Raw genomic sequence first — 26605 nt, 5'->3', positions numbered from 1 at the left:
AGATGCCAAAATCCTCAACAAAATTCTAGCAAATCGGATCCCGCAGTACATCAGAAAGATCATACACCCATGACCAAGTAGAATTTATCCCAGGAATGCAAGGATGGTACAATATCCACAAATCAATAAATGTGATACATCACATAAACAAATTGAGAGATAAAAATCACATAGTCATATCAATTGATGCAGAAAAAGCATTTGACAAAATCCAACACCCTTTCTTGATAAAAACTCTCAGCAATGTGGGAATAGAAGGATCATACCTCAACATAATAAAAGCTATATATGATAAACCCACAGCTAACATCATACTCAATGGGCAAAAACTAAAATCATTTCCCCTAAGAACAGGAACAAGACAGGGATGCCCACTCTCACCACTCCTGTTCAACATAGTACTGGAAGTATTAGCCATTGCAATTAGACAAGAAGAAGAAATAAAAGGCATCCAAATTGGAAAAGAAGAAGTAAAGCTTGTCCTTATTTGCAGATGACATGATATTGTACATAAAGAGCCCGAAAGACTCCATCAAAAAACTAATAGACTTAATAAATGAATTTGGCAATGTAGCAGGATACAAAATTAACGCCAAGAAATCTATGGCATTTCTATACACCAACAGTGAACTTACAGAAAGAGAGACTAAAAGAGCAATCCCATTTACCATCACATCAAAAAAATTAAGATACCTAGGAATAAACTTAACTAAGGAGGTAAAAGACCTATATGCAGAAAACTACAGGACACTGAAAAAAGAGAGGAAGATGTAAACAGATGGAAGAACATACCATGTTCATGGATTGGGAGAATCAACATCATTAAAATGTCCATACTACCCAAAGCAATCTATAGATTCAATGTACTCCCCATTAAAATACCAAGGGCATGCCAAAACCGGTTTGGCTCAGTGGATAGAGCATCAGCCTGCGGACTGAAAGGTCCCAGGTTCGATTCCGGTCAAGGGCATATACCTTGGTTGCGGGCACATCCCCAGTAGGAGGTGTGCAAGAGGCAGCTGATCGATGTTTCTCTCTCATCGATGTTTCTAACTCTCTATCCCTCTTCCTTCCTCTCTGTAAAAAATCAATAAAATATATTAAAAAAAATAAAATACCAAGGGCATATTTCACAGAACTAGAAAGAACTCTCCAAAAATTCATCTGGGATAAAAAAAGACCCTGAATAGCCACAGCAATCCTGAGAAAGAACAACAAAGTAGATGGGATCTCAATACCAGATTTCAAGTTGTATTACAAAGCCACTGTTCTCAAAACTGCCTGGTACTGGCACAAGAACAGACATATAGATCAATGGAATAGAATAGAGAACCCAGAAATCGACCCAAATCACTATGCTCAATTAATATTTGACAAAGGAGGCATGAACATACAATGGAGTCAAGACAGTCTCTTCAATAAATGGTGTTGGGAAAACTGGACAGATACATGCAAAAAAATGAAACTAGATCACCAACTTACACCATACACAAAAATAAACTTAAAATGGATCAAGGACTTAAACATATGAGGAGAAACCCTAAAAATACTAGAGGAATCCACAGCCAGAAAAATCTCTGACATATGCCCAAGCAATTTCTTCACTAATACTGCTCCTAGGGCAATGAAAATCAAAGAGAAAATAAACAAATGGGACTACATCAAAATAAAAAGCTTTTGCACAGCAAAGGAGACCATCAATAAAACAACAAGAAAGCCCACTGCATGGGAGAACATATTTACCAATGATATCAACGATAAGGTTTTAATCTCCAACATTTACAGGGAACTCATGCAGCTTAACAAAAAGTAGATAAACAACCCAATGAAAAAATGGACAACTGATCTAAATAGACACTTTTGAAAGAAGACAGAAGGAAGGCCAAGAGACATATGAAAACCTGCTCAAAGTCACTAATCGTCAGAGAGATGCAAATCAAAACGACAATGCGATACCATCTCACACCTGTCAGAATGGCTATTATCAACAAATCAACAAATGACAAGTGCTGGCGAGGATGCGGAGAAAAAGGAACCCTCGTGCACTGCTGGTGGGAATGCAGACTGGTGCAGCCACTGTGGAGAACAGTATGGAGTTTCCTCAAAAAACTAAAAATGGAACTCCCATTTGACCCAGTGATCCCACTTCTAGGAATATATCTGAAGAAACTAGAAACACGAATCAGAGAGGATATATGCACCCCTATGTTGATTGCAGCACAATTCACCATAGCTAGGATTTGGAAACAGCCTAAGTGCCCATCAGCAGATGAGTGGATTAAAAAACTGTGGTACATCTACACAATGGAATACTACGCTGCGGTAAAAAAGGAGTTCTTACCATTTGCAGCAACATGGATGGAGATGGAGAGCATTATGCTAAGTGAAGTAAGCCAGGCAGAGAAAGATAAATATCACATGATCTCATTCATTTGTGGAATATAATGAACAACAGAAACGGATGAACAAAAATAGGTCCAGAGACAGAGAAACATCAATCAGAACATCAAACCTCAGGTAAGGTAGGGGAGGGTGGGGGTAAGAGGGAGAGATCAACCAAAGGCCTTATATACATGCATATAAGCCTAATCAATGGACACAGACAACAGGGGGGTGGGGGCATGAATGGGAGGTGGGGGGTAATGGGGGAATAAGGACACATATGTAATACCTTATTCAATAAAGAAATTAAAAATAAATAAATTTTAAAAAAAGAATCATTGTTGGGCTGCCTCCTGCATGTCCCCTACTGGGGATTAAGCCCCAACCCAGACATGTGCCCTGACCGGGAATCCACCTGTGACCTCCTGGTTCGTAGATCTATGATCAACCATGCCGGCTGGGCATTTTCATTCTTTATCTACTACTTTTCCACACATGGAATGTTGGAGGGGGTACTAAGTCATGCAGGGCCTTAAGCTGGGGCGATGGGTGAATGGATTCTAAAAGGAGCTGGGTTTACTTTCAGAGAATTGCTGGCCACACCTCTAGGGAGAAAGAGGTTGGTCCCAATTTATGTTTCTTCAAAAGTGGTTATTGAGACAAGGAATCTGGAGCAGGTAGTTAATTTGGGGAGAGATGGTCTCAAGAAGCATTAGTGAGCAGTGAGGTAGCAGGAGACAGGAGGGAGAAATGACAATCCAGTGTGAGCTGATGAGCAGGTTTCCCTGTGGGCAAGTGGGCTCAGTCCCTTGGGAGATCCCTAGTGAACCTGCCACCAGGACAGCGAGGCTGATGGTTGCCCCGGGGGTGTTAATTCCCCATGGAGCACACTGAGGAGTATAAATCCATGGTGCCCAGAAGTCCTCAGGAGGATGCAGAGAGAGGATGGCTGGCCCTGTAGGAGCGGGGCCCTGCAGCCGGCTATGGGCATCGCAGAGTCGGCCTGATGCTCTCATCGGGTTCTGTGGAGTCCACCAGGAGTGGGGTGAGGGTGTCAGAATCTCAGGGAAAGCCGAAAGGAGGATGGTGCCATCACCCGAAACCCACTAACCCTGTCTTCTGTTTCTTGTCAGAAGTGAAAGAAGGGATTGTAGCTGCAATACCCGTTTCAGAGGCTGAACTCTTTAGTCCTCCCTGTGGCAGCCCTGCTCAGCTGCGAACCTTTGTTTGGCTTTAGGGCATAAATCGGCTCGTGGAGAATTCCTGAGAGCTCCTTGGCAGGAGGCATTCATTGCCTGCCAGAGGCCTCGCGGCACCTGCTGCCACTGTGTCAGATCCACTGCTCTGATTAAATTCCAGCAGGCCGCACCAGGGCCTCGCCTGGCCCATTCCGGATTAATCACTGTCTCCCTAGGCAGCCCTCCACCTGCCTCCCTTTTCTGGATGGTGGCTTTTGACCCATCTCTTGCAAGTGACCCCTCTCTGGTATATCCTAAATCTGTGCGTGTGCCCTTTGCAGCTCCCCAGGGAATAAACTATCAGTGCTCTATCTCATCGGTGCCTCAAAGGACTTCCTATGGCCTTGTCCTGAAATATTCTTAAGCTGTTCCCTTTGGTAGCATCCTGAGTGTGATTAATACGAGGTTGAGGTGTAGTCATCGGAACCAGCCAAGGACATGTCAGGGGTGCTCTGGGTGGCTGCATTTCCTCAAGATGTGGAAAGAAATTCATGAATCAACTGTCACTTTCAAGGCCCTTGAGTGTTACCTGAATTCTCCTCCTGGCTGTTAGCGTGATTTAAGAGACCGTGTCCCATATGCTGGCCTTTGTTGCTCCATTAGTCTCTACGCAAGGGCTCCATCTTTTTCTGGCCAGCAAACACATGGGCTGTTCCTTTAGACCCAGAGAGCAATTGCTCTAGGGCTCAGATTAGGTTTTACTCAAACTGCACGTTGGAGATTGTAGCAGAGGTGGCAGTGGGTATCAGCCATATCCCTTAGACCTTACATATTCTGTGCACTGGGGATTTCCAAATGCCAGCACAGGCACCACTTGGTCTAAGGGCTTTCTCCCAAGAGTCTGAAGGCTGCTCTGCACACCTGCCCCTGGGCTGAAAGTGCTGGGGCATTTACTTAGACAGTGACATTTACCCCAGCTCCCTTGACATCAGGTGGGATAACTTCAGTGTGTGTTTTGCCAGTTTCCCAATGGGATTATGCTCCAGTTGATCATGGTGATAGCTGGCTCAATAGTACACCCTTTATTGGTCCTTTTCTTCCCTGTCATACCTCCCTATTTACTACTGGTGGTCCCTTGATTTCCCAAATTAACTACTTGAACTCAATCCTTGTCTCAGGGTCTGCTTCTGGGGGATCCCAGACTAGGAAGTTACTTATTAGATATCTCATAATCCCGGGGTCTCTGACTGTAACCTACTTCCCATATATAATGTGAAGATTGCTTTAACTATAAATTCAATATGTGGGCTATGATGTGAAGAGGAAAACATTGAGATAAAGGAAAATTTTTCTCTTCCCTTCCTCTAATCTGCTCTTTGTTGCCTCCTCACGTATTTATTGAGCAAACTTTGGAGATGCAAACTCAAATCCTTAAGGAGCCAGGTAGGTGATGTTTTTGTGTGAAGCAGATGTGATACAATTGGGAGTGGTGGGGTCTGTGGCAAGCAGTACACTCCGGAGCAAGGTCTCTTATTCTCCTTTCCTTCTTCCTTTTTTAAAAAAAATGTATTTTTATTGATTTCAGAGAGGCGGGGAGAGGGAGAGAGAGATAGAAACATTAATGATGAGAGGGAATCATTGATTGGCTGCCTCCTGGCATGCCCCACACTGGGGATCGAGCCTGCATGTGCCCTAACCGGGAATCGAACTGTGACCTCCTGGTTCACAGGTCAACACTCAACCACTGAGCTACATCAGCCGGGTCTCCCTCTTCCTTTTTATCATTACTACTAGGAGCCCAGTGCATGAATTCGTGCACTTTGAAAAGAACTGGGCTGCAAACTCTTGCCCCTGCTCCCATGCACTGATGGTGCCCGCCCCTGCTCGTACCTGCTGATGGTGTGAATCAGTTGGGGCCAGATCCAGCAGTGGGTGTGAGCGGGTCCGGCACCATCAGTGGGTGTGAGCGGCAGCTGCTGCCCCAATCACCCCTCAGGAGCAGGGGGAGGTGGAGAAGCCCTCAGGGGCAATTGGGGCCAGCAGCTGCTACTCCCACCTACTGATGGTGCCAAGTGATCAGGACTGGCTCCGGGTGCCAGAAGTGGCTGCGAGTGGTGGCTCTGGCACCAGCAGCGGGTGCAAGAGGTGGCTGCTGGCCCTGATCATCCCTTAGGAGCAGGGGGAGGTGGAGAAGCCCTGAGGGGCGATTTGGGCCCGCAGCCGCTGCTCACACCCACTGACAGCACCAAGCTATCGGTGTGCGGGAGCAAAGAATTTTCAGTAACCATCAGAGGCTTGCCTGGATGACAGTGACTGGCGAAGCCTTGGTCTGGTGCCCCCGCTTACCTGCTCCACCATCCCGCTGTGGCAGGCGCCTGCCATGTTCCGCACTCTGCTGCCTGCTGCTGACACCCGCCATGTTCCATGCGCGCCCCCTGGTGGTCAGTGCATGTCATAGCAACCGGTTGTTCAGTTATTCCCCGTTTGGTCTATTTGCATATTAGGGTTTTATATATATAGATGTTGGTCAAACAAAACCCATCTGCAGGATGCTAAAGTTCAAAGGCAAGCATAAGAATTGCCTTTGTGCCAAAGGTAATTATCTGACTTTTGTTTAGCTGGAGACTACTTGCAGAGGTGGATTTTTCTTTCTAGGAGACCAGACAACTGAAATAATGGGGAGGAAATATATAATAGAAATGTATAATACATGACTACTCACAAAATTCTACAATACTCTTCAAAAATGTCACCTTGAAACCAGGAGAGCATCATCCCCATAGCCTGGGGGAAAGTCAAATGAGAAGTCACGTATTTTTTATCATACTCACTTTACTTTCTAAAATATTTACATGCTGTCATCTGAAGATAAGTCATAACAAATTTTCTCTTAAGTTTTGTCGTGCTTGGCATGCTTTGCAGAGCAGTCACACTTGAAAGGGCCCTTTGAGTTGCAGCAGGGGAGGCTACAGATGGAGGAGAGAGAAATGCCCAGACGTGAGATGCGGTGGAACAGTTCAGAAGTCTGTGGAAAATGACGGGAGGCACCCAGGGATGTGCTGCACTGAGCACCATCTGCATTGTAAATTCTTGTGGAGGGCACATGTCACCTGCTCGCCTGACTCTCTTTTGGCCTCGAGTGTCAAAAAATGCTTCTCAGTGAAAATTCATGTCTGCTAGTAAGGGGGCCATCTGCCAGGTGTTTCCCTGGGCACTTGCTGTCTCTGGTGCTGCTGTTTGTACAAGATTCATCCTAAAAAGTCCTAAGGGTCTCTGGGTATTGACATGGGCTGCACCATCACCACCTCCCTCTGGATCCTGTTGGGAGACCCCTCCCTCTGTAAATGGCATGGTGCCATTCAAATGTCAGGGGTCCTTGTTGCTGTCTCAGGCTGAATGTCAAGAGCTGATTGGCATAACCTTGTAATAAAACATCACTTTATTATTTCCCCAACAGGCCCCATCCCAGTGTCAATGTTTACCTACTGTTCACTTTCAAAAACTCACTTTTATATTTCATAATTGTGTTTCTGGGATCTCTTTGTTAAATTCACGAGTGCTGAATGGTTTAAAGTGTGAGGGTTTTTACTTGAATTACTTAGAAAAGTTGTTCCTCCACAGTCTTGGGAAACTTGTCATTTTTTTGGTTAATCCTCACTGGAAGATATTTTTCCATTGATTTTAGAGAGAGTGGAAGGAAGGGGGAAGGGGAACCTGCAAGCCAGGTATGTGCCCTTGACCAGACATGAACCCGTGACCCTCCGGTTCTCGGGCTGATGCTCTAACCATTTAGCTACATTAGCCAGGGTGGGAAACTTGTAATTTTTGGGAAAAACAAAACCTAGTGTTTCAGGTGTTTTTCCTCTTTTCAAAGGGAATTCCCAGACTCCTGAAGGCAAAGCTGGCCTTTTATTGTGGGGAGAATAAGTGGGTATCTAACTGCTATAGTTGAGGAAAGTCAGCAGTCTTTAACCAGGGGTGTACTGGCAAATGCTTAACAACTGGCTTTCTGGAGGGGGCACAAAAATTTCTATTTGCCTATTTCCATATCTAATTTCAAGTTACCCATGTGATGTCATCAGGAGCCAACTCCAGCTTGGCACTGCCCCTAATGTAGACACATTTTCCTCTCCTGGTATTACATCATGGGAAATTTTGCATGCTTCTCCTTTGAGGGACCATGTTAGAGAATGGAGGAAGGATATTCTCAAGGTCCCAGAGGAGAAGAAAAAAGTTGTCCTTAGATCAATATCAATCATCTTGGCTATAAACATCAAGAGTAACCCGGCAAGGTGTTCATGTCGTTTCCATATTGCTTGAGTCTGGCCAAATCCCCTTTTTGGCTGTCCATTCTAAGTAGAAGCTGTATTGATTTTCTAGGGCTGCCACAAGGCTGGTGGCATAAACAACAGAAACATATTGTCTAGCAGTTCTGGAGGCCAGAAGTCCAAGGTCAAGGTGTTGGCAGGGCTGGTTTCTTCTGAGGGCTATGGAGGAAGGATCTCTTCTCTCTCTTGCTCCTGGTGTCTGGTGGTTTGCTGCCAATTTTCTATGCTCCTTGGCTCATAGAATCATCACCCCAATCTCTGCTTTAATTTTATTTTTTAAAAATATATTTTATTGATTTTTTTACAGAGAGGAAGGGAGAGGAATAGAAAATTAGAAACATCTATGAGAGAGAAACATCGATCAGCTGCCTCCTGCACACTCCCTACTGGGTATGTGTCCACAGCCAAGGTACATGCCCTTGACCGGAATCAAACCTGGGACCCTTGAGTCCACAGGCCAACACTCTATCCACTGAGCCAAACCGGTTAGGGCTCTGCTTTAATTTTCTCATGGTTTTCTCTCTGTGTCCAAATTGCCTGTGTGCCTGTGTCCAAATTACCCTTTCTATGCAGACAGCAGTCTTACTGGATTAGCCTACCCAGCTCCAGTATGACCTCATCTTAACTAGCCACATCTATAATGACCCTATTTCCACGTAAGATCACATTCTAAGATACTTCAACATATAAATTTTGGGGGACACAAACCCATAACATAGGGGGAACATATGGTCTTATATTTCTGTTTAGACCGTTGAAAGAATTCAATAGCTCAGAAGAAACGTCATCAGAGGGCTGAAAGGCCAGGATGAGTACAGATGACTGCCATTTGATGTTATTGGGATAGGAAAGAAAGGGGCTGTGCTAGCAACCTTCTAACTGTCCTCTGATCCCTCAAGTTTTAAACCTTTCCAAAAGAACCTCCCTTGGAATCTAGCAGGGGGAAGAGGTCTCCCCTAATTTTGGGCCAAAATCCCCCCTAAAGCATTGGAGTGGAGCAGATGGCAGTTGGGTAGAGGCTGACAGGTTGTGATAAAGGATGGTGCTAATGGGACCTTGTCCAAGAAGTACCATGTAAGCATAAACCTCAAGGAGGAGAAAAAATTGATTGAAAAGAGAGATATATAAAGTCAGTGAGAAACAGCAATGTGAGAGTGGCCAAGCCCCATGATTGCAGGGACCTAGTGGGGATCTCTACACACTATTTGGTCAGTGTCCTGCAGCCACCTCGGGTCTAGAACATGTCTGGTTTCAGTCTGTACAAGATCCTGCTTGAATCCATCCTATTGCCCTCATCACTCCTCCTACATCTTTACAAAAATAAACACATTCAGTTGAGCTACCTGGGTCTCTGTTCCTATAACTGAGAGATACACTAGCGCATACGGCTTAGTCAGCTGTCAGCCCATCCAAGGCACCACCCTGATGAGGACATGCAGTGCCGTGACCTCCAGAAAATGAGTTATCTCTACTGCCCTTTTCTACACATTGTGGCCTTTTTTTAAAACAATATATATTATGGTCTTAGCATCTTAGGGTTACATGATACACATCCTTTCAAACTTGAATGGGATTTTGTTAAGATGCAGATTCTGATACATCAGGTTGGGTGGGTAGGGTGGGCTGAGATTCCAGGTTTCTCACAAAGTCCCAGTGGCCACACTTTGTGAAACACTGATGTGGCTATCTTGTAAAAGAAGAAAGTGAGGAATGGAGAAGCTAAGTCACTAATCTGAAGTCCCACAGCCAACAAGGAACAGGTATCCTAGCTCTCAAGCTCAGTTCTCCACTTATTCATGCCAATCCTTAAACAACAATCCCTGCCCAGAGGAAGCAAACCTCCTATCATACAATGTCAGCCACTTCATGAAGACGGAGATATGGACAGGCTAGCAGGAAAGTCCGTCATTCTGAGCGATGATTCCATTCATGTGCTTCTCCCATGTGGAGCTTATGACAGCTCTGGTTGGAAGAGAAATTGTGGCTGGAAGGATACAAAGGCCTTGATGGGCCTGGTTGTGTTCCAATAATATTTTATTTGCAAAGACAGCTGGTAGGCTGGATTTGGCCTGTGAGCCAAGGTTAGCTGACCCGTGTTCTAAGGTTGACTTATTGTTTACTATTGTTTAGGGCCCAAATGCTGTCAATTTTTGTCCAAGGAGAGCTTTAGTCCATTAAGACTAGGAATGCGTATGAGCAAGCAACAATTTGAGGATCTAAAGTTAGATTTTTCATGCCTAAATTTACTCTAATCAAGCTGAGCTCATTTAATCAATTCTTTTACAAATTTTATGCTACTTCATATTCAGAAGCTTAGATTCAATAGGATTACAAAAACTGACATAGGGACAAAAGCTAAGGAATGATTTTGGAGGCCATGGTTGGTAATGAGAAGGGAAGAAAGGGGTAGCAGTTGTACTCACAACTGTAAACCTATTTTCCCCCACCCTGTATATTTATAGGATATGAAATCAGTATCTGAGATATCCCATACTTATTGCACCATTGTTTATAATAATCAAATAGCCTGTGTCCATTGATGCAAGAATGGATAAGAAAATGTTTATATATACATAGAATATTATTCAGCCATAAAAAAGAAGAAAAGCTGCCACTTGTGACAACATGGATGAAAAGTTGAGGGCATTATGTTAAGTAAAATAAGTCAGAGAAAGACAAATACTGTATGACTTCACATGAGGAATCTAAAAAAACCAAATTCATAGAAACAGAGAATAGAATGGTTGTTTCCAGGGGCTGCAGGGGTTGGAGTGAGAGGATTGAAAAGATGTTGGTCCAAGGGTACATATTTCCAGTTATATGACACTAGAGGCCTGATGCATGAAAATCCATGCACTGGAGGGGGGTCCCTCAGCCTGGCCTGCCCCCTCTCACAGTCCTGGAGCCCTCAGGGACAGGAGGTGACCCAGCGATCAGGGGAAGGCAATGCCCCATCACACCTCTGCTGCTGCCACTGCCGGCAGTGCAAGCCTCAGCCGGCCCTGGTTACCTGAGCCTTGGGCGGCCCTGGGTGACTGGGAAACCACCATCTGAGGCTTGCCTGCACCTCGGGCCAACCCTGGACAGCTGGGCAGCTGCCATCTGAGGCTTGTCTGCACTTTGGGCCAGCCCTGGGTGGCTGGGCAGCTGACATCTGAGGCTTGCCTGTGCCTTGGGCATTGACTGGGCAGCCACCATCCAAGGCTTGCCTGTGCCTCGGGCCGGCCCTGGGCGGCTGGGGGGCTGAGGGGACTGGGCACCGCCATCTTGTGGCTGTGGGCGCCACCATCTTTGAGGGTATGACAGTCAATTAGCATATTCCCTCTTTATTAGATAAGATGTAAGTTCTGGGTATCTAATGTCCAGCATAATGACTATAAAAAATAAAAGAATGCTTGGCATATTGTAACTCTTCAAAAAAAAAAAAAAAAGTAAAAGAAAAAGTAAACTTCACCTGTCTGCTCTAATTTTCTTCAATATTTTTACTTTTTTGGGCTACTGTTAAAAATAGTATTTTGTCCATATACCTCTTTTAGTGTTATAAATGTATAAGTAATGAGTTTATATATTTCCATATACAGACTGTAAATAATTTAAATATATACATAGAATAGATGCATTTTACACTTTATAATAGTGCTAGTTTATATACCCAAATATGACTATAGGCATTTCATCTAGTTGAAATTTGTCAAAACTTATTCTAAACTTCATATACTTGCCTGTCCCCTCACTTAGGACCTAATTACTCTCACTCTACACACCACTGTTGTCATCTTTGGCATGGGATTCCCACACAGTGGCTGAACAGAGAAGTAATCTGAAAGCATGGAGAAGACATTGCTGTCATCCTGATGGCAAATCCAATCCTGAATTAAGACCTCATGTGGCAAAATGACTACACTGCCTAGTGGGTGTGATGGCACCCACGGGGAGAAATTCTGAATTCAGCACATTGCAAGAACATGTGAAAACACAACATTTCGGTAAGTCAAGCCATGAATCTTCCAGCTGAGGCCTAGGAATGGAGCAGGGACAAGCATCCCCATTGGGCCACCGGAATTCCTGATCCACAGACTCCACAAGCCTAGTGACACACCATGCTTCATGCACAAAGTTTGGGGGCTGTGGGTTAAGCTTCCACATGGCCAGGGCAGGCACCAACCCTTTGGGGGGCATTGCCCAGTCCCAAGCACTTGTGTATTTATCTCATTTACACCAGACAAAGATCCCAGGAAGAATGTATCGTTATCACCATTTTACAGGCAAGAAAACTGAGGCATAGCGAGGTCAAGTCACTTGCGGATAGACTCTTAGACACTGAGTGGCGCACCTGGGACCCGAAGCCAGGGAGACTCTGACCCCAGAGCCTGGCGGTCTTGTCTGGGTGGCCGCTGCCCTTGGATCTCCGCCAGGGAATCTCCGCTGCCCTCTGCCTTGGTCCCATCTCCTTGGCTCTGTCTGTTCCTGTGCTAATAATGTCTGGGAGGCCATGGAGACGTTGTGGGTTTACAGCCCCCGCTGGATCCACGCGGGGTTTGCACAGACACCCCACTGCCTGTGGGCTCTCCCAGCCACGACTGGCAGGGAGGGAGCACTAGTCAGGCCCCTTCCTGTGGGCACCAGGGCAGAACAGGACCCTCCTTCTACCCTCTCCTTTTCAGGGGCCCGGCGCGCTCACTGCCTGCGTTTGAAGGCGCCCCTGCTTCCTCTGGCCTCCCCCATCCCGCCTTTGTCCTCCACAGACGTCCATCCCCTTCAACAAATCTGCACGCCTAACGCTGTTTTGGGGTCCATTTTTTTTGTAGAACCGGGGCTAAGCATAGGGTAACAGCCCCCCACTGGCCCCTCTTCCCCCCACGCCGCGCTTCCCCTTCCTCCTCTATCATCACCTTCTCTTCACCCGCATGTTGGACCAGGGCCTCCTGTTGGCAGGACCGACCTTACCTTGTTCACACCATCCGCCATCGCCTGAAGCGTGAGCTCCCGGGGCCCGTCCACCGTCTTCCCGTTGTCTGTAGGGCCCCAGCTGGCGCTGTAGATGTCGATCAGCTGGGGCATGTGGCTGATGGAGGAGGCCTCGATGATGTCCGTCATGAACGGCTGGTCCAGCATCCGGATACCTGTGGACAGGGCGGGCAGGGAAACACGGGGTTTCGGTCCCCAGTTCCCAGGAGACACGGGGGAGGAAGGCTCAGATCTCGGGTGAGGTCGGAGGGTCCTCCATCCTGGGTGCCCTGGGGAGCAGAATCTGGAGTCCAACCTGGGTGTGGAGTGTGGGCTACACCTTCAGAGGATCAAGAGGGAGGCACAGACCCGCCCACCCACCCTCACCTTTCCTTATGCAACTATTTGAGGACAACCTTATTCCCCTAGCAAACTTAACTACAATTCCCAATGGGGAGAGACCACCTTGGTTGAGGACATTCCTGTCTCTAAGTGGAAGGCCAGCCTCTGAGACGGGGTGTTGACTGGGGCCAAGCCTCACAGGAGAAATAAAGTTACTGTACACGACAGTGAGGGGGAGGCAATAGATATTAGATATTGAAGGAGAAATTCCAGAGGACAGAGGGCAGAGGGCAGAGGGCAGGAGGGGCAGGGACAGTGTAGGTAAGTGCAGGGTCAGGAGAAGAGGAACTCTCAGTCTCATTGTATCTGAGAAGGGCCTTTGGGAAGGACAAATGTTGCATGGCTTATTCTAAAATACACTAGTAATGGGGTGCATGATATAACCCCCTCCTCTTTCTCTCCTACGGCTTCTTTGTAAAGTTGGTGTTACTCTCTGATGCCTGTGGGAGTGACTCCTTGCTGGGCAGCTGTGCTGCAGTCCTGGAGCAGAGTGCTGCAGTCCTGGACTGTGTGTGTGTGTGTGTGTGTGTGTGTGTGTGTGTGTGTGTGTGTGTAAACCTGAACTGGGCGGAGGCACACGGAATCGAGGCATGCCTGTGCCACCTGTGGTTCATATCACCCTTTGGATGTCCGTAGAAAGCTTCTCCAGGGTTAACTCAGCTGCAGCCAACAGGATGGGCTTTCTGTCCCTCCATCACTAATCTCCAAACATTGCCCTTTGGGGCCATATTGTTCTCTGCTTGATACACTGCTTTGTGGCAAAGAGCCTAGAATTTTAGTACCCTGACCTAAGTCTTTATGTCAGGGGAATTTTGAAATGAAGGGACTGGGCTGCACACAGTGAAAGCTTGGATGCGGACACTCCTTACTTATCCCCCATGACCAAAGGACATTATTGCGCAAGCATCACTCTCGCATGGCATGCAACCCAGTTTAAATAAGGACAACTACGGTTCTTGCAGGACACGTGAAACGGACATAAAATTGTCTTCTCTCTTTAAGGGTCTCTCTTTCCTCCTCAACGTCCCATAGCCCACCTTTGTGCCTGCATTGCAGCTTCCCCCAGTGCTCACCCTCCTCCTGACTACCCTTCGTGTTCAGCAGGCATTTCCCCAAAAGTCTTTCTGGACCCAGCTCTCTGGGCTTTCCATTTGCACCACACTTTCAGCCTTCTAGGACAAGTGTTTCTCTGTGTGCTTCATTCACCACCAGATAGCAAGGTCTTTGAGTACAGGGCATGTGTCTATTTTGTTCACTTCTGTGTCGCAGGGCATCAGCATGGTGCTTGGAGTTTATCTTAAGCTTGATAAATATTTGGTGAATAAATGCATCGTATTATTTACTTTATGTAGTCCATTTTCTCCCTAACAGAAATAACAGGTCCAGAAGAACAAATAATAACAGGTTCAGACTTTCCCATCCTCTGCCATTAACTTACACATCAACTCACCATTTTTGCCAACAAATATCCGATTACGAGTTAACATCCTTTTCTCCTGGAGGAAGCTCATCCAAAATAAGCATGGTTTGAACTTTCTGGGAGCTAAGTTTTATGGTTAATTTTATAAAAGATAGAAAATAAAAAACTCTACCTTTTGTTTTTGGTCCATCTATATTTTACTTATTTGAAAAATTTGTTCAACAAAGGTGGCCCACAGGTCACAGAATAAACCAAATAGTGCAGCTTCTTATTGTAAGAAGTCATGCCTACATTGTGGATGGGGAAACATCACAGAGAGGTTGGTATTCTTTTTCTTGCAAGAAGAAAACTCAGATGGTCTTGAATTCATCCAGTGCCCAGATGACCAGGACTGAACAGCCAATGGCAGCACTGGATTTTGTCATACAGCCAGTGCCTGGTGCAGTCAGCCGTGTCCTGTACCCTCTCTATTTGCAGTTCTTATCCCCCATCTCTCTCCCTCTTCATCCCCTCCCTGGCTCCCTGTGCACTGTACAGACATCAAGCTGGTGTGCATTAATCTTCTGACTGTTTCAGCATCAAGGGAGGCAAGGGCGCCAGAGACTGAAAGCAAAGCTCTTATTCATATTCAAGGGCCAGGCGCCCGACATTCTCTTAATCTCGTTAAGCTCTGGAAGAATGAGGCATGCATTAATTGAATGAGACACAACATTTATTTTTGCAAGCGAAAGCACCATTAGCAGCCAAGACAGGCTCAGGGTGACCCAAGGGTTTTTCTGGAGGGCCTCTTTTTTGTCTCTGGGTGCTGTAGGAGCTACAGGGGGATATATAGAGAGAGGACACAAGAAGGCATGAGAGTGAGAGGCAGAGCAGAGAGGGAAGACCAGGGTGCTAGGACTCAGTGTCTTCACATTTATACAAATGCTCTACTGGCTGATGTAATTCAATGGTGAGGAGACACAGTGCACATCAAGCATCTATTCCCTCCCGTAATTCCCCCTCCCCCCAGGCCTGATCACCACATTATTGATCAGTAGTGGCTCTACATCCCTTCTTTTAGGTTCTGAGCCTCATGCCTGTCTGTACAACTTGCAGTGCTGCTAGCCTCCAGGGCAGCGGTTTTTAATGGGTGTGTGCCGTAAGAAACATGCAACACCTGACTATTTAGTCAGGGGCATTGACCTCTTTTCCCTTAGATTGTCCAGTAAAAAAAGGACAACAGCCAACACAACAATAGCCATCTAGTGTGAATGCCCTGTCTTGAACCATAAATATATAGGTTTGCATCTTATAATAGAGTTGCATCTTATTGGTCATGTCGCATAGTAATAAGTTTGTGTCTGGTTGATTATTGGTATCAGAAATCCTTATACTGTATACAAGTATAGGCACCTGGTTTTTTAAAAAAATCATTTTGGAGCAAAAAGAGTAGGTAATTATTATTTTTTGTTAATAAATCAAGATTATACCATTTTTTGGGGGGGTTAGATTGGTTAAAAATATAACATTTTTTGGTGTAGTGCAGAAGTTTAGTAATTAGTTTATGTGTGCCATGAGATGAAAAAGATTGAAAATTGCTTCTCTAGGGGCTCATGGCCAGGGGATTTGAGCTAAATCCTTTCTGACTCTACTCCTGTTAAAAAGGTGAGCTTGTCCCTGACATCAGGAAATGCTACATCTGCCCACAAACCTCAGTATCTCTAGTTGCCACCATTCGTGCTTATGAATATTAGTCTGCAGGCTAAGGAGCAAATTCATGCTGATCTAGGTTTTAAGGATCTGAAAATGTTAATTATTGTACTAATGGGTTGTTTTTTATTGGTTTATTTAAAAACTCATATAAAAATGTATAAACCCATGGAACTGTTGTATGTTTTATTGGCCAAATATGTGGAAGTAGTTCATTGCTGGTAGAGAAATTCCAGGTCATTTTGACAATAGTCAACAGTGTGGTTTCCAAACTCTTCAGAATCTTTGATCAAAGGTGATCTCATCCTGAAGCCCAATGTGTAAATCTATATGCTCTGGCTTAAACAGGAAGGGAGGTAAGGCCAATCCCAACTGGCCTGGCCACACCTTGGGGCTGCTCTGCAGAAGTCCAGGTGTGATGCTGTAGACCCTGCCCTCAAGTTGCTTGCTGTGCCCCGCCCCAGTTACTCTCTGCCACCTTGCTTTGTTTTGTTCCTATCAGCAATCATTATCTGATAATATCGTGCTTATTTGCTCATTGTCAGAGTTTTCTCTTAGACTGTCAGCATCCCACCACCAACAGCAGGACTGGGCACAAGGAAGGCACCCAACAGTGAGGCCTTAGGTCTCTTTGGAACTGATTTGATTTGGAATAAAGAAACAAAGGTAAGATGATGCTGGTACAAAAGGAGGTACTTGCCCTGGTTAATGTTTCTCAGTGGTTAGAGCAGTATAAACCCATGGAACTGTTGCATGTTTTATTGGGTTTTTAAGGGTCATGGGTTTGATTCCTGATGAAGGGCAGGTACCTGGGTTGCAGGTCCAATCCCCAGCCCCGGTCGGGGCATGTGAGGGAGGCAACCAATCAATGTGTCTCACATTGATGTTTTTCCCTCCCTCTCTTCCACTCTCTCTAAAAAAATCAATGGAAAAAATACCCTTGGGTGAGAATTAACAACAAGAATAAAAGGAAACAAACAAACAAATAAGATAGAAATTGCTTATAATGGGTTTCTTCATTGACCCTTCCTTCTCTTTATTCCTTTTTCGCTTTCTGTCACTCAGCAATTAAGGTTTGAGCACTCACTATGTGCAGACCCTGTGCTAGTTGCTGAGATGTGAGAGAAAGCAGAAATGGCCCTTGTCCTCACGAGGACTGTCATCTGCCTGTGGAGGAAGATATCAATATATGCAATAACAAAAATATACAATAAACTAAAGTAATTAGTGCTGGGGTGAAAAATTCAGCAGGCTTTATTAAGTGTGGATGAGGTAACTGATTTGGGAGCTGGTGTTGGAGGAAGCAATGGGGACCTGAGAGCTGAAGGGTGAAGAGAGGTGGCCAGGTCTAGTGTAGTGGTAAAGTATTCTGGGCAGAGAGAAGAGCATATACAAAGGCTCAGTAGTAGAAGTGTGGCTAACACTTCCTAGTTTATACTTGCTAGGAGGCTTTATCTAAATTATATGTACCCAGAAACTAACCATGTATTTATGGAAACTTAATATACAATGAAGGTGGAATCACAGGTCAAAGGAACAGGCTGGATTAATAAATAGATGGTATTAGGCCCTGGCTGGGTAGCTCAGTTGGTTGTAGCATTGTCCCATACACCAAAAAGTTTGTGGGTCTCTCTTTCTCAAAAATCAACACACATATCCACAGTAAGGATAAAAAAAATATGGTATTGGGAACATTGACTCATATTTGGAGAAAAGGAAAACTGCACCCCCAGCTAGTATAACATACAAAGCTGAATCCAAATGGACTAATGAGGTCATTCAAAAATTAGGGAGAAGATTTTTGCATTGATTAAAACTGATCAGGGGCTAATCTCTAGGTCCTAGAGTCTAGGACATACCACAAGTGCTTGAAAATCAACAAGAAAAAGACAGGAACCCCAATGGGAAAATGAGCAGGGTTTATAATAAAAGTGGACCCAAGAAGCTAACAGGCACATAAAAAGATATTCAATAATTTTAACATTATTTTTTACCTTCAGAGGACTTATTTTATAATCCCATCTCTGTAGCACCTCATTTTTTGCCTTTTCTTGAATACTGGGTGAAGAGAGACAGACGTAGGACCCTGGAGGGACTTGTAGCTGCCAAGGCCTCCACAACCTATAACTGAACACCTTGACACTTACCAGAGACTAGCAAACTCTTGATAGGCCACCAGGTGGCACTCTACCCATCCCTAGCTCAGAAAGCTCCTGAAAGATTCTCTGGAAGGGTATGGCTCAGAGTAATAAAAACCAGCCATTTTTTTTGTAATTGCCAACTAGAATGAACAAAATGTTCCCCCTAAATATGTAAGGTGGGGGAGCCAGAAATTCTGCTTTTGTTGGGATCCTCATGAAGAATTCCTTTTGCTCCTCTGGCGAAGCCTAGAGAACACTGGATATCCTCCAGGACACAGGACACGGTTCCTGGAGTTTCCTGGCCCTTGAGCAGTTAGAATTAGCATGAGTGGTTACAGAAAAGCAGGTCTGGGGGTTTAGGGAGTGGAAAGGGGAGAAAGGTGGCTGCTTTATTGAAAATCTTTGTGTGACTGGGCGTGCCTCCCACAGCTCTGGTCTTGGTTTCTGGAATCTCAGAGCATTGTAGTGAAGGTTTCAGAAAGCAGGGGTCGTGTCTTTGAGGTGTCAGGCTGTAGTCACCTGCCTGTGGGACAGGGGTTAGTCTCCAGGTGAGGCAGAGGCTGTCGCCTCCATATGAGTGTCTTTGCTTGGGGGCAGTTCTCTGCCTTAGGAATTCTCCTCAGTTCATGTGAGCTGGCAGGCTGGGCAGGCCAGGGTGCTCGCGTCCCAGGAGCCTTCCCCACCAATGAGGGATGGCAGTTGGTGAATAAACTCCCCAGCCTCCTCACCTTGAGAAGTGCATTTCCCCCCAGTTTTTAAATTTTTTTAAATTTTTATTACACAGCTATTACAGATGTTCCCCATTCCACCACCTCCACCCAGCTCCTACTCCCTTTCCTCTGGCCTTCACCATACACAGTCCATGGCAATGCATATATGTTCTTTGGCTAATCTCTACACCTTCTTTATATGGTTGGGGGATGAATTTTGAGGGGTATTCCCATAGTCCCTCAGATCCAGTTGTCCCTGGGAGCAACCAGTTTATCTACATACACTATTGGTTCCTTCCCTTTGCCATCTTTCCCTCTCTGCAGCTTCCTAGGATCTCCTTCCAAATAAACTCTTTGCATCCGTAGGGAAGCAAAATTTGCCATCCTAAAGTATGTCTTTCTGGCATGAGGATTATTTTATTTTTAAGAAACAAAAGACTCAAGAAGAACCTTTGATTGGTCAGCGCCAGGGCAGGGGTCATTAGTTAATGCAGCTGGAGCTGGCATTACCCACCTGGTTTTGCTGCTTTTCTGGGCCTGGAGCTGAAATACAACTGAGACCATGACCCTGAAAGGGCACACCTGGGAAACCTGATGAATATTCTATTGAATCCTCCCCTAAGACCTTCCCTAAACTCCCAGCCTTTAACCCCCACCTCCCATACCCCAAACGAAGGTCCCAGGAGCATGCCTGTGCCTTTCCTGTCTTCTCTCCCTACTCGTGTGCATCTCCTAAACTCTAAGGGACCCCACGAGACTTGCTACCAGGGGAGCAATGGGCAGTGGCAGCTCATCCTAGGCTAATCCCCTGAACCTGTCTCCAAGGCCTCCTTTATTGCTTCTTCTATCCTAAGCCCTTGTTTCACTGTCCCCAGCTTTAATAAACATACTCTCAAAAACAAAACAAAGCAAAAACAACACACACACAATGAAGAACCTTTGACCTCCCCTCTTACTCCCCTCTTACTCCCTTACTGTCTAAAATAATTTAGCTAGAGGGCCTGCCCCTGGAAGGGAGCTCTCCTCATAGATAGCTATAGTGTAGTCTGAACTAGGTGTGGGGCCTACACTTTAGAGACTCTGTCTCCACTCTCTGCATGGCCCAGCACACATTTGTTTACCAAACATTTGCTTTTCCATCTCCCTGTGAATTGCCTTCCTCCCCTTTAAAGTCCCCAAACACTATCCACTTCTCCTTAGCTCAAGACAGCATATAAGCCTCAACTGCCCTGTCTGTCCTTGGGTGCCATTTTCTTATGGAACCTCCATACATATGTACATAATTAAATCGGATTATTTTCTCCAGTTAATCAGTCTCACCTCAATTTAATTCTTAGACCAGCCAGAAGAACCTAGAAGGGTAGGAGAAAGTTTTTCCTCCCTTACATACCCACATTTTAGTCTCTGGATTTGCTTTTAGGTAATTCAAATGAAGAAGAGAGCAAGAAAATTAGGTACATTTGGTGAGCAGCTTAGATGTTTTCAGAGTTCAGATAATAGAGAAAAAGATGGAAGAAGCAGATGGGGGAAAAGACCTCAATAAACCTCCAAACACTGTGAGCTACTCTGACTTTTAATTTTTTAAAAAAAAATATATAATTGATTTCAGAGAGGAAGAGAGAGAGAAACATCAATGATGAGACAGAATCATTGATTGGCTGCTTCCTGCAAGCTCCCTACTGGGGATTGAGCCTGCAACCTGGGCACGTGCCCTTGACCAGAATTGAACCTAGGACCCTTCAGTCCACAAGGCGACGCTCTATCCACTGTGCAAAACTGGCTAGGGTTGACTTTTAACTTTTACATGAAGTAGTTTTAAGAATCCCTTGTTGAAAAAAACCAGTTGCTTTGGTTGTACAAAGCTTTCAAAACTATTTTGAAGACAATTACTGGGAATGAGAAATTCAGGTTTGAATTTTTCAGTTGCCTCAGTTCTGTCTTGTGAATAGAGAACCCACCTCGCCTCAACTACCACCTGAGGTACAAGCCTAGCTTATAAAATATTAATTGGGTGATATTCTTTCCCCTGATCTCATAATGGCTTCTGACATTTTGATGCTAGCATTTTGGATGCACACAAAGTAAAGAGAGCTGAAACCCGAGGGACCAAGCATCCTCTATTTACATTTCAGAACCTCCCAATGTATGCTTTCTGCACCTAGCTCAGGCAAGCCTCTGAGCAAACAGCGTTGAAAGAGGTTAATGATGGGTTTGTATAAGTTGCTCTTGCTTTATTTAGGTCCCCAGAAATGCAAGTGTCAGCACAAAGTTCTTTTATGGTTCCATTAAATCTCCAGGAAAAATATCAAGACAGTTGTAAAAAAAAGAAAAACAAGGCTGGATGAGTACAAATTAAGAGCCAATTTGAGGCTAAACTTGGGACAAGCCAGGAGCCACTCCATTCTCCAGCATTTTGTGGAAAGATTATGAACCCTGCTCTTTCATCCTCTCTCTCTCCCTCTCTCTTTTTGGGGGTGGGGGCAGGTTTTGGTTTCTAATTTCTAGTGACTTGTCACTCTCATGTCTAAAGTCTTCTGTAAAGATGGAATTGTTAAATGTCCTTCCTACGGAACTTAGTAAAAAGGTTCTCGGTAGAATATATTTCCTTAAAGATGAGATGCATTGTGCAAAACCAAAAACAACAACCAAAAAGACCATTTTGAAGATTCTGAGTGTGTTTATAATAATCCATGCACATCTTACAGGGGTCCTCAAACTTTTTAAACAGGGGGCCAGTTCACTGTCCCTCAGACCGTTGGAGGGCCGGACTATAGTTTAAAAAAAAAGCTATGAACAAATTCCTATGCGCACTGCGGGCCCGGGACGAGTTGGCTGCTAAGCAGGACAGGCAGCAGCACCTGGCGGGCCGGATAAATGTCCTCGGCGGGCCACATGTGGCCCGCGGGCCGTAGTTTGAGGATGCCTGTGGCTTTGCTTGAGTCTCATTAAGATTTTCTGATACTGACACGAAAGAGTACAGACAATACAATTCCATTTATGTAAAGTTTAAAAACTGGCATTAGCCAACGTTTGCTGTTAGAAATCAGGATTGTGATTATTCTTGTGTGCCTGGATAGCAACTGGGAGGGGACACAAGGAGGGCTTTTGGGTGCTGGTAATGCTTTGTTTCTTGGCCAGTTTGTAAAAATCCATTGAGCTACATGTTTGTGACCTGTGCACTTTTCTGTATTTAATATTACACTTAAATAAAAAATTTAAACATGTATTAATATTGCCATAGAGGTTAAAAAATAGATACGTCTTTTTTTTTCACTGTTGTTAAACTCCACGTCTCAGATCTCCTGCCACAGTGGGAGTTTTTGCCAGGCACTGGCCATCCTGGAGACTAGGGTGTGATGCATTTTGGGGCTGGCTGTCTGGAACAAGGCCTGCTGCTTGGCAGGGACGGCTTACCTGCGACCTTGGAGTTGTATGCCACTCCCACCCCACAGATATTGTTGTTGGCTGCGGCAGAAACTTCCCCTGCACACCGGGTCCCATGGCTGTAGGGAAAAATAAAGACAAGTTAGATACAGTTTCAAAAGACTCTGGAAGAGGTTCCTTAAATTCTGTCAATTGGAAGCAATTTGGTTCTTTTCAATGGTTTGTGGGCTAGCACTTGGCCCAACTCAACTTTCCACCCGTGTATCCAGCGTCTCTTTCCTTCCTTCTCCCACACTCCAGCTGCCTTCTTGACCTTGGCTTATTTCTGACAAAAGAGTCTTCTCAGAGCATTTCAATCTTGAAATCTGATCTTTACTTTAAAATTTGAAGTATCTTCCTGCACAAAACACACTTACATGTCTCTGGTTAGAAGAGCTCTGATTGTTTTGAAGCACTAGAATTGTGGGCTGGTGCTTAGTTTCAAGGCTGGCCCATCCATTGTGGGTAACGCTGCTTTACCCTTTTGGATCATAGACTCTTTTGAAGTTCGAATGCTATAGTATTCCATGCTACAGATTCCTACATTCCTCCAGGAATATAAAAAGCATACATTGGCAACATTTTGCATGCAATTTCAAGGGTGTCCACAGAACCTGTGAGGCTGACCAGATTAAGAACCCCAGGCATTTATTAGGTAATCTTTCTGAGGTTTGCCTGGCTTTATAACTCTGAGCAAGCCTTCTCAGGGCTCATGTTCTAGAATGTTCTCTGCAGCACTCACTGTAATTCCATTAGTTTCCTCCCTTTAGCTTGTCCTCTCTTCCCTTATATCACAGGTTCCAAATAGTTCTTCCCCTCCTATGTGTACTTCCCCCCTCCTTTAATTGGCCTAGTGACTTGGGTTGACCCATAAAATGCAGTGGAAGGATGATAAACCACTTCTTAAGAGGCCTGGCACCCTGGCCGGTGTGGCTCAGTTTGTTGGGCATTGTCCCATGCACAGAAAAGTTGCTGGTTTAATTCCTAGTCAGGGCACATGCCCGGGTTTTGGGCTAGATCCCCTGTAGGGGGCGTGCAGGAGGCAGCAGATTGATATTTGTTCTCACATCAATGTTTCTCTCTCCCTCTCCCTTCCTCTCTTTGTAAAATATATAAAAAGAAGCCTGACAACTTGAGCTTCCATCAGCTGGTGCCAGGTGCCACATAGAGGGGCTTGAGCTAGAGTCTAGACCACATATGGGTGAGAACATGCAGAGAGAGAGGCCTCCAATATTCCAATACCTCGAATGATATGCCTGACATGTGAGGGGAGCCGCATCCCTCCTCCCTTCCAGACCAGCCAGGTCACCCCAGTTAGCAGGTAGTGGAGAGAGACAGGATGCCCCTGCCCAGGTTACAGGACTGTGAGCACATAAATGTTCTTTTTTAAGTTTTGGAGTAGTTTGTTAAGTGGCTATAGAGAACCGAAACAAGCATAAATGCTTAAGTCAATCAGAATGCTGTGTTTAAACCCTACATAGCATTCAAGATGTAGAAGTCACCTGAAACTTACCAGTCCTGACTCTGAGGAGCCTATTTTAATGGTCTGTGAAGCAGCTAAGGGATTAAACGGTCACATTATCAAGTCTGCTGGAACCTTGTGCGCATGGCCTGCAGAAGGGCCAGGGTGGGGGTGGGGTGGGGCTGGCTTTTCCACTCACCACTCAAACTGTGGCGCAAGTAAGGAAATGTGGGTGCAGGGGCTGTCTGGCTCCAGGGCTCCAGGAAGCTTTGATTTCTGCAGGGGTGACTAGTGTACTGTTTGTGACATCCTCTTGGGGCAAGCAAAGCTATTGCACAAGTCCTTAAAAAGTAAAGTATAGTCCTAGCCAGTTTTCTCAGTGGTTAGAGCATTAGCCTGTAAACTGAAGGGTTCGATTCTGGTCAAGGTCATGTACCTTGGACGCAGGCTCGTTCCCCTACCTGGTCAGGGTGCAACCAATCGATATGAGATCAATGTTTCTCTGTCTCTGTCTCTCCCCCTCCCTTCCACTTTCTCTAAAAATCAATGGAAAAAATATCCTCAGGTGATATATGTACACACACAAGTGTATATACACACACATTTTCTTTCTTTGTATGAGTAAAAGTAAATCCTGCCTCCATAAAGGCTACCTATCTCCTGGACTCTAAATTCCTTTTGAAACAAGAATAAAATCTGCATATTGTGTCCAAGTAAACCCTGAAGTTACTATAGAAGTTGGCCCTTGTGATGACAGATCTGTGAAAACTTAGTTCTGAGCCAACTGCTGTCTCCTTGTCCAAGTTTTCTGTAAATCACATTGAGAAGGTGCTTAGTTAAGGTAAAACTTGATGGGAGAGTGTCATGGATGTGGCTTTAATGGCTACTACCTTCTTATTCCAAATGCTGGAGAAACTGATAACTAAAATGTTTAAAAACAGCATGAAAGCACACACATATGTATTTATATAAACAAAATGATATCTATAGCTCTTTATATTGATTGGTATATATATTTTAAATGTATAAATTTAAGTGTATGTATATACTTATATCTACTTATATATTCACTAGAGGCCCGGTGCACAAAATTTGTGCACAGAGGTGTGTGTCCCTCAGCACAGCCTGCATCTTCTCCAATCTGGGACCCCTCGAGAGGTGTCTGACTGCCCGTTTAGGCCCGATCCCAGTAGGATCGGGCCTAAATGGGCAGTCAAACATCTCTCTCAGAATCCAGGACTGCTGGCTCCCAACTGCTCACCTGCCTGCCTTCCTGATTGCCCCTAACCACTTCTGCCTACCAGCCTGATCACCCCCTAACCACTCCCCTGCCAGCCTGATTGATGCCTAACTGCCCTCCCCTGCCAGCCTGTTTGCCCCTAACTGCCCTCCCCTGCAGGCCTGGTCACCCCTAACTGCCCTCCCTTGCAGGCCTGGTCCCTCCCAACTGTCCTCCCCTGCTGGCCATCTTGTGGTGGCCATATTGTGTCCACATGGGGGCAGCCATCTTTGACCACATGGGGGAAGCCATCTTGTGTGTTGGAGTGATGGTCAATTTGCATATTACTCTTTTATTAGCTAGGATTAGAGGCCCGGTGCATGGGGGGGGGGGTCCCTCAGCCCGGTCTGCCCCCTCTCACAGTCCGGGGGCCCTCAGGGGATGTCCTACTGACAGCTTTGGCCCACTCCCCATGGGCCTAAGTCTGGCCTCCCTCTGCGGGAGGCGACTGGGCTGATCAGGGGAAGGAGCCGCCCCCATCAGCCTGCTGCTGCTGCTACTGCCGGCTGTGGCAGCTGTGAGGCCTGAGCCCTGGGCCTCACAGCCACTGGGGCTCACAGCTGCCTGAGCCCCAGGCCTTGCAGCTGCCAGCACTAATGGCTACCTGAGCCCTGGGCCTTGCATCCGCTGTGGCTTTGTCCGGATGGACGTCCGGAAGTTGTCTGCCCTGATTAGTGTATTACAATTTTATTAGTATAGATAATTATATACTTATATGTTTATATCTAATATATACCTATACATTATCTATATACCCACACATTATATACTTAAATATGTACATATATAAAATACAAACCATGTATAAAGTGTACATATGCTTAATATTGGTGCATAATTTAAAAAATGGAACTTTAATAGATACTGATTAAATGTAACTTGCTTGCTTGCTGTTTGACTCATGCTGAACAAATAATTTTTAAATAAAAGTTTAAAAATCAATGCCATCTCTAATTTGACTGAGCACGAATTTCCTTATTATTTAATAATCAGCCCTGTTGATATCTCCTTTCTGAGACCTAAAATATGCAATCAGGCCTTGCCTGGGCCAGTCAGTACTTTCACTAACTTTTGTGAAGAACACAAAGGTACTGATAGAGGCCGTATAATGTGTGGACCCTGCTCTAGGAGACTCGGGTATTAGAAGGCCCAACAGCCAGCTGCCACTTAGTGGGCGGTTATTCATGACCAGGTACTGTGCTCAGTGCTTTTCTGGCCTCGTCTACTTTAATCTTCACAAGAGG

General features: G+C 45.3%; 1 protein-coding gene across 1 annotated transcript in view; it reads right to left on the bottom strand.

Moving 5' to 3' along the window:
• Positions 1-26605, bottom strand: part of PCSK2 (proprotein convertase subtilisin/kexin type 2) — a 284945-nt gene that overhangs the window by 31770 nt on the left and 226570 nt on the right. Inside the window, exons 7-8 of the mRNA XM_080683185.1 lie at positions 22612-22700; positions 12836-13011 (exon numbers count right to left, since the gene is read on the bottom strand). Of these exons, the coding sequence (XP_080539311.1) occupies positions 12836-13011; positions 22612-22700 (265 nt within the window). The remainder of the gene's footprint in view (positions 1-12835; positions 13012-22611; positions 22701-26605) is intronic.

The sequence above is a fragment of the Plecotus auritus genome (assembly GCF_963455305.1).
Source record: "Plecotus auritus genome assembly, chromosome: 8".
Lineage (NCBI taxonomy): Eukaryota > Metazoa > Chordata > Mammalia > Chiroptera > Vespertilionidae > Plecotus > Plecotus auritus.
This window is presented reverse-complemented; position numbering and strand designations above follow the sequence as displayed.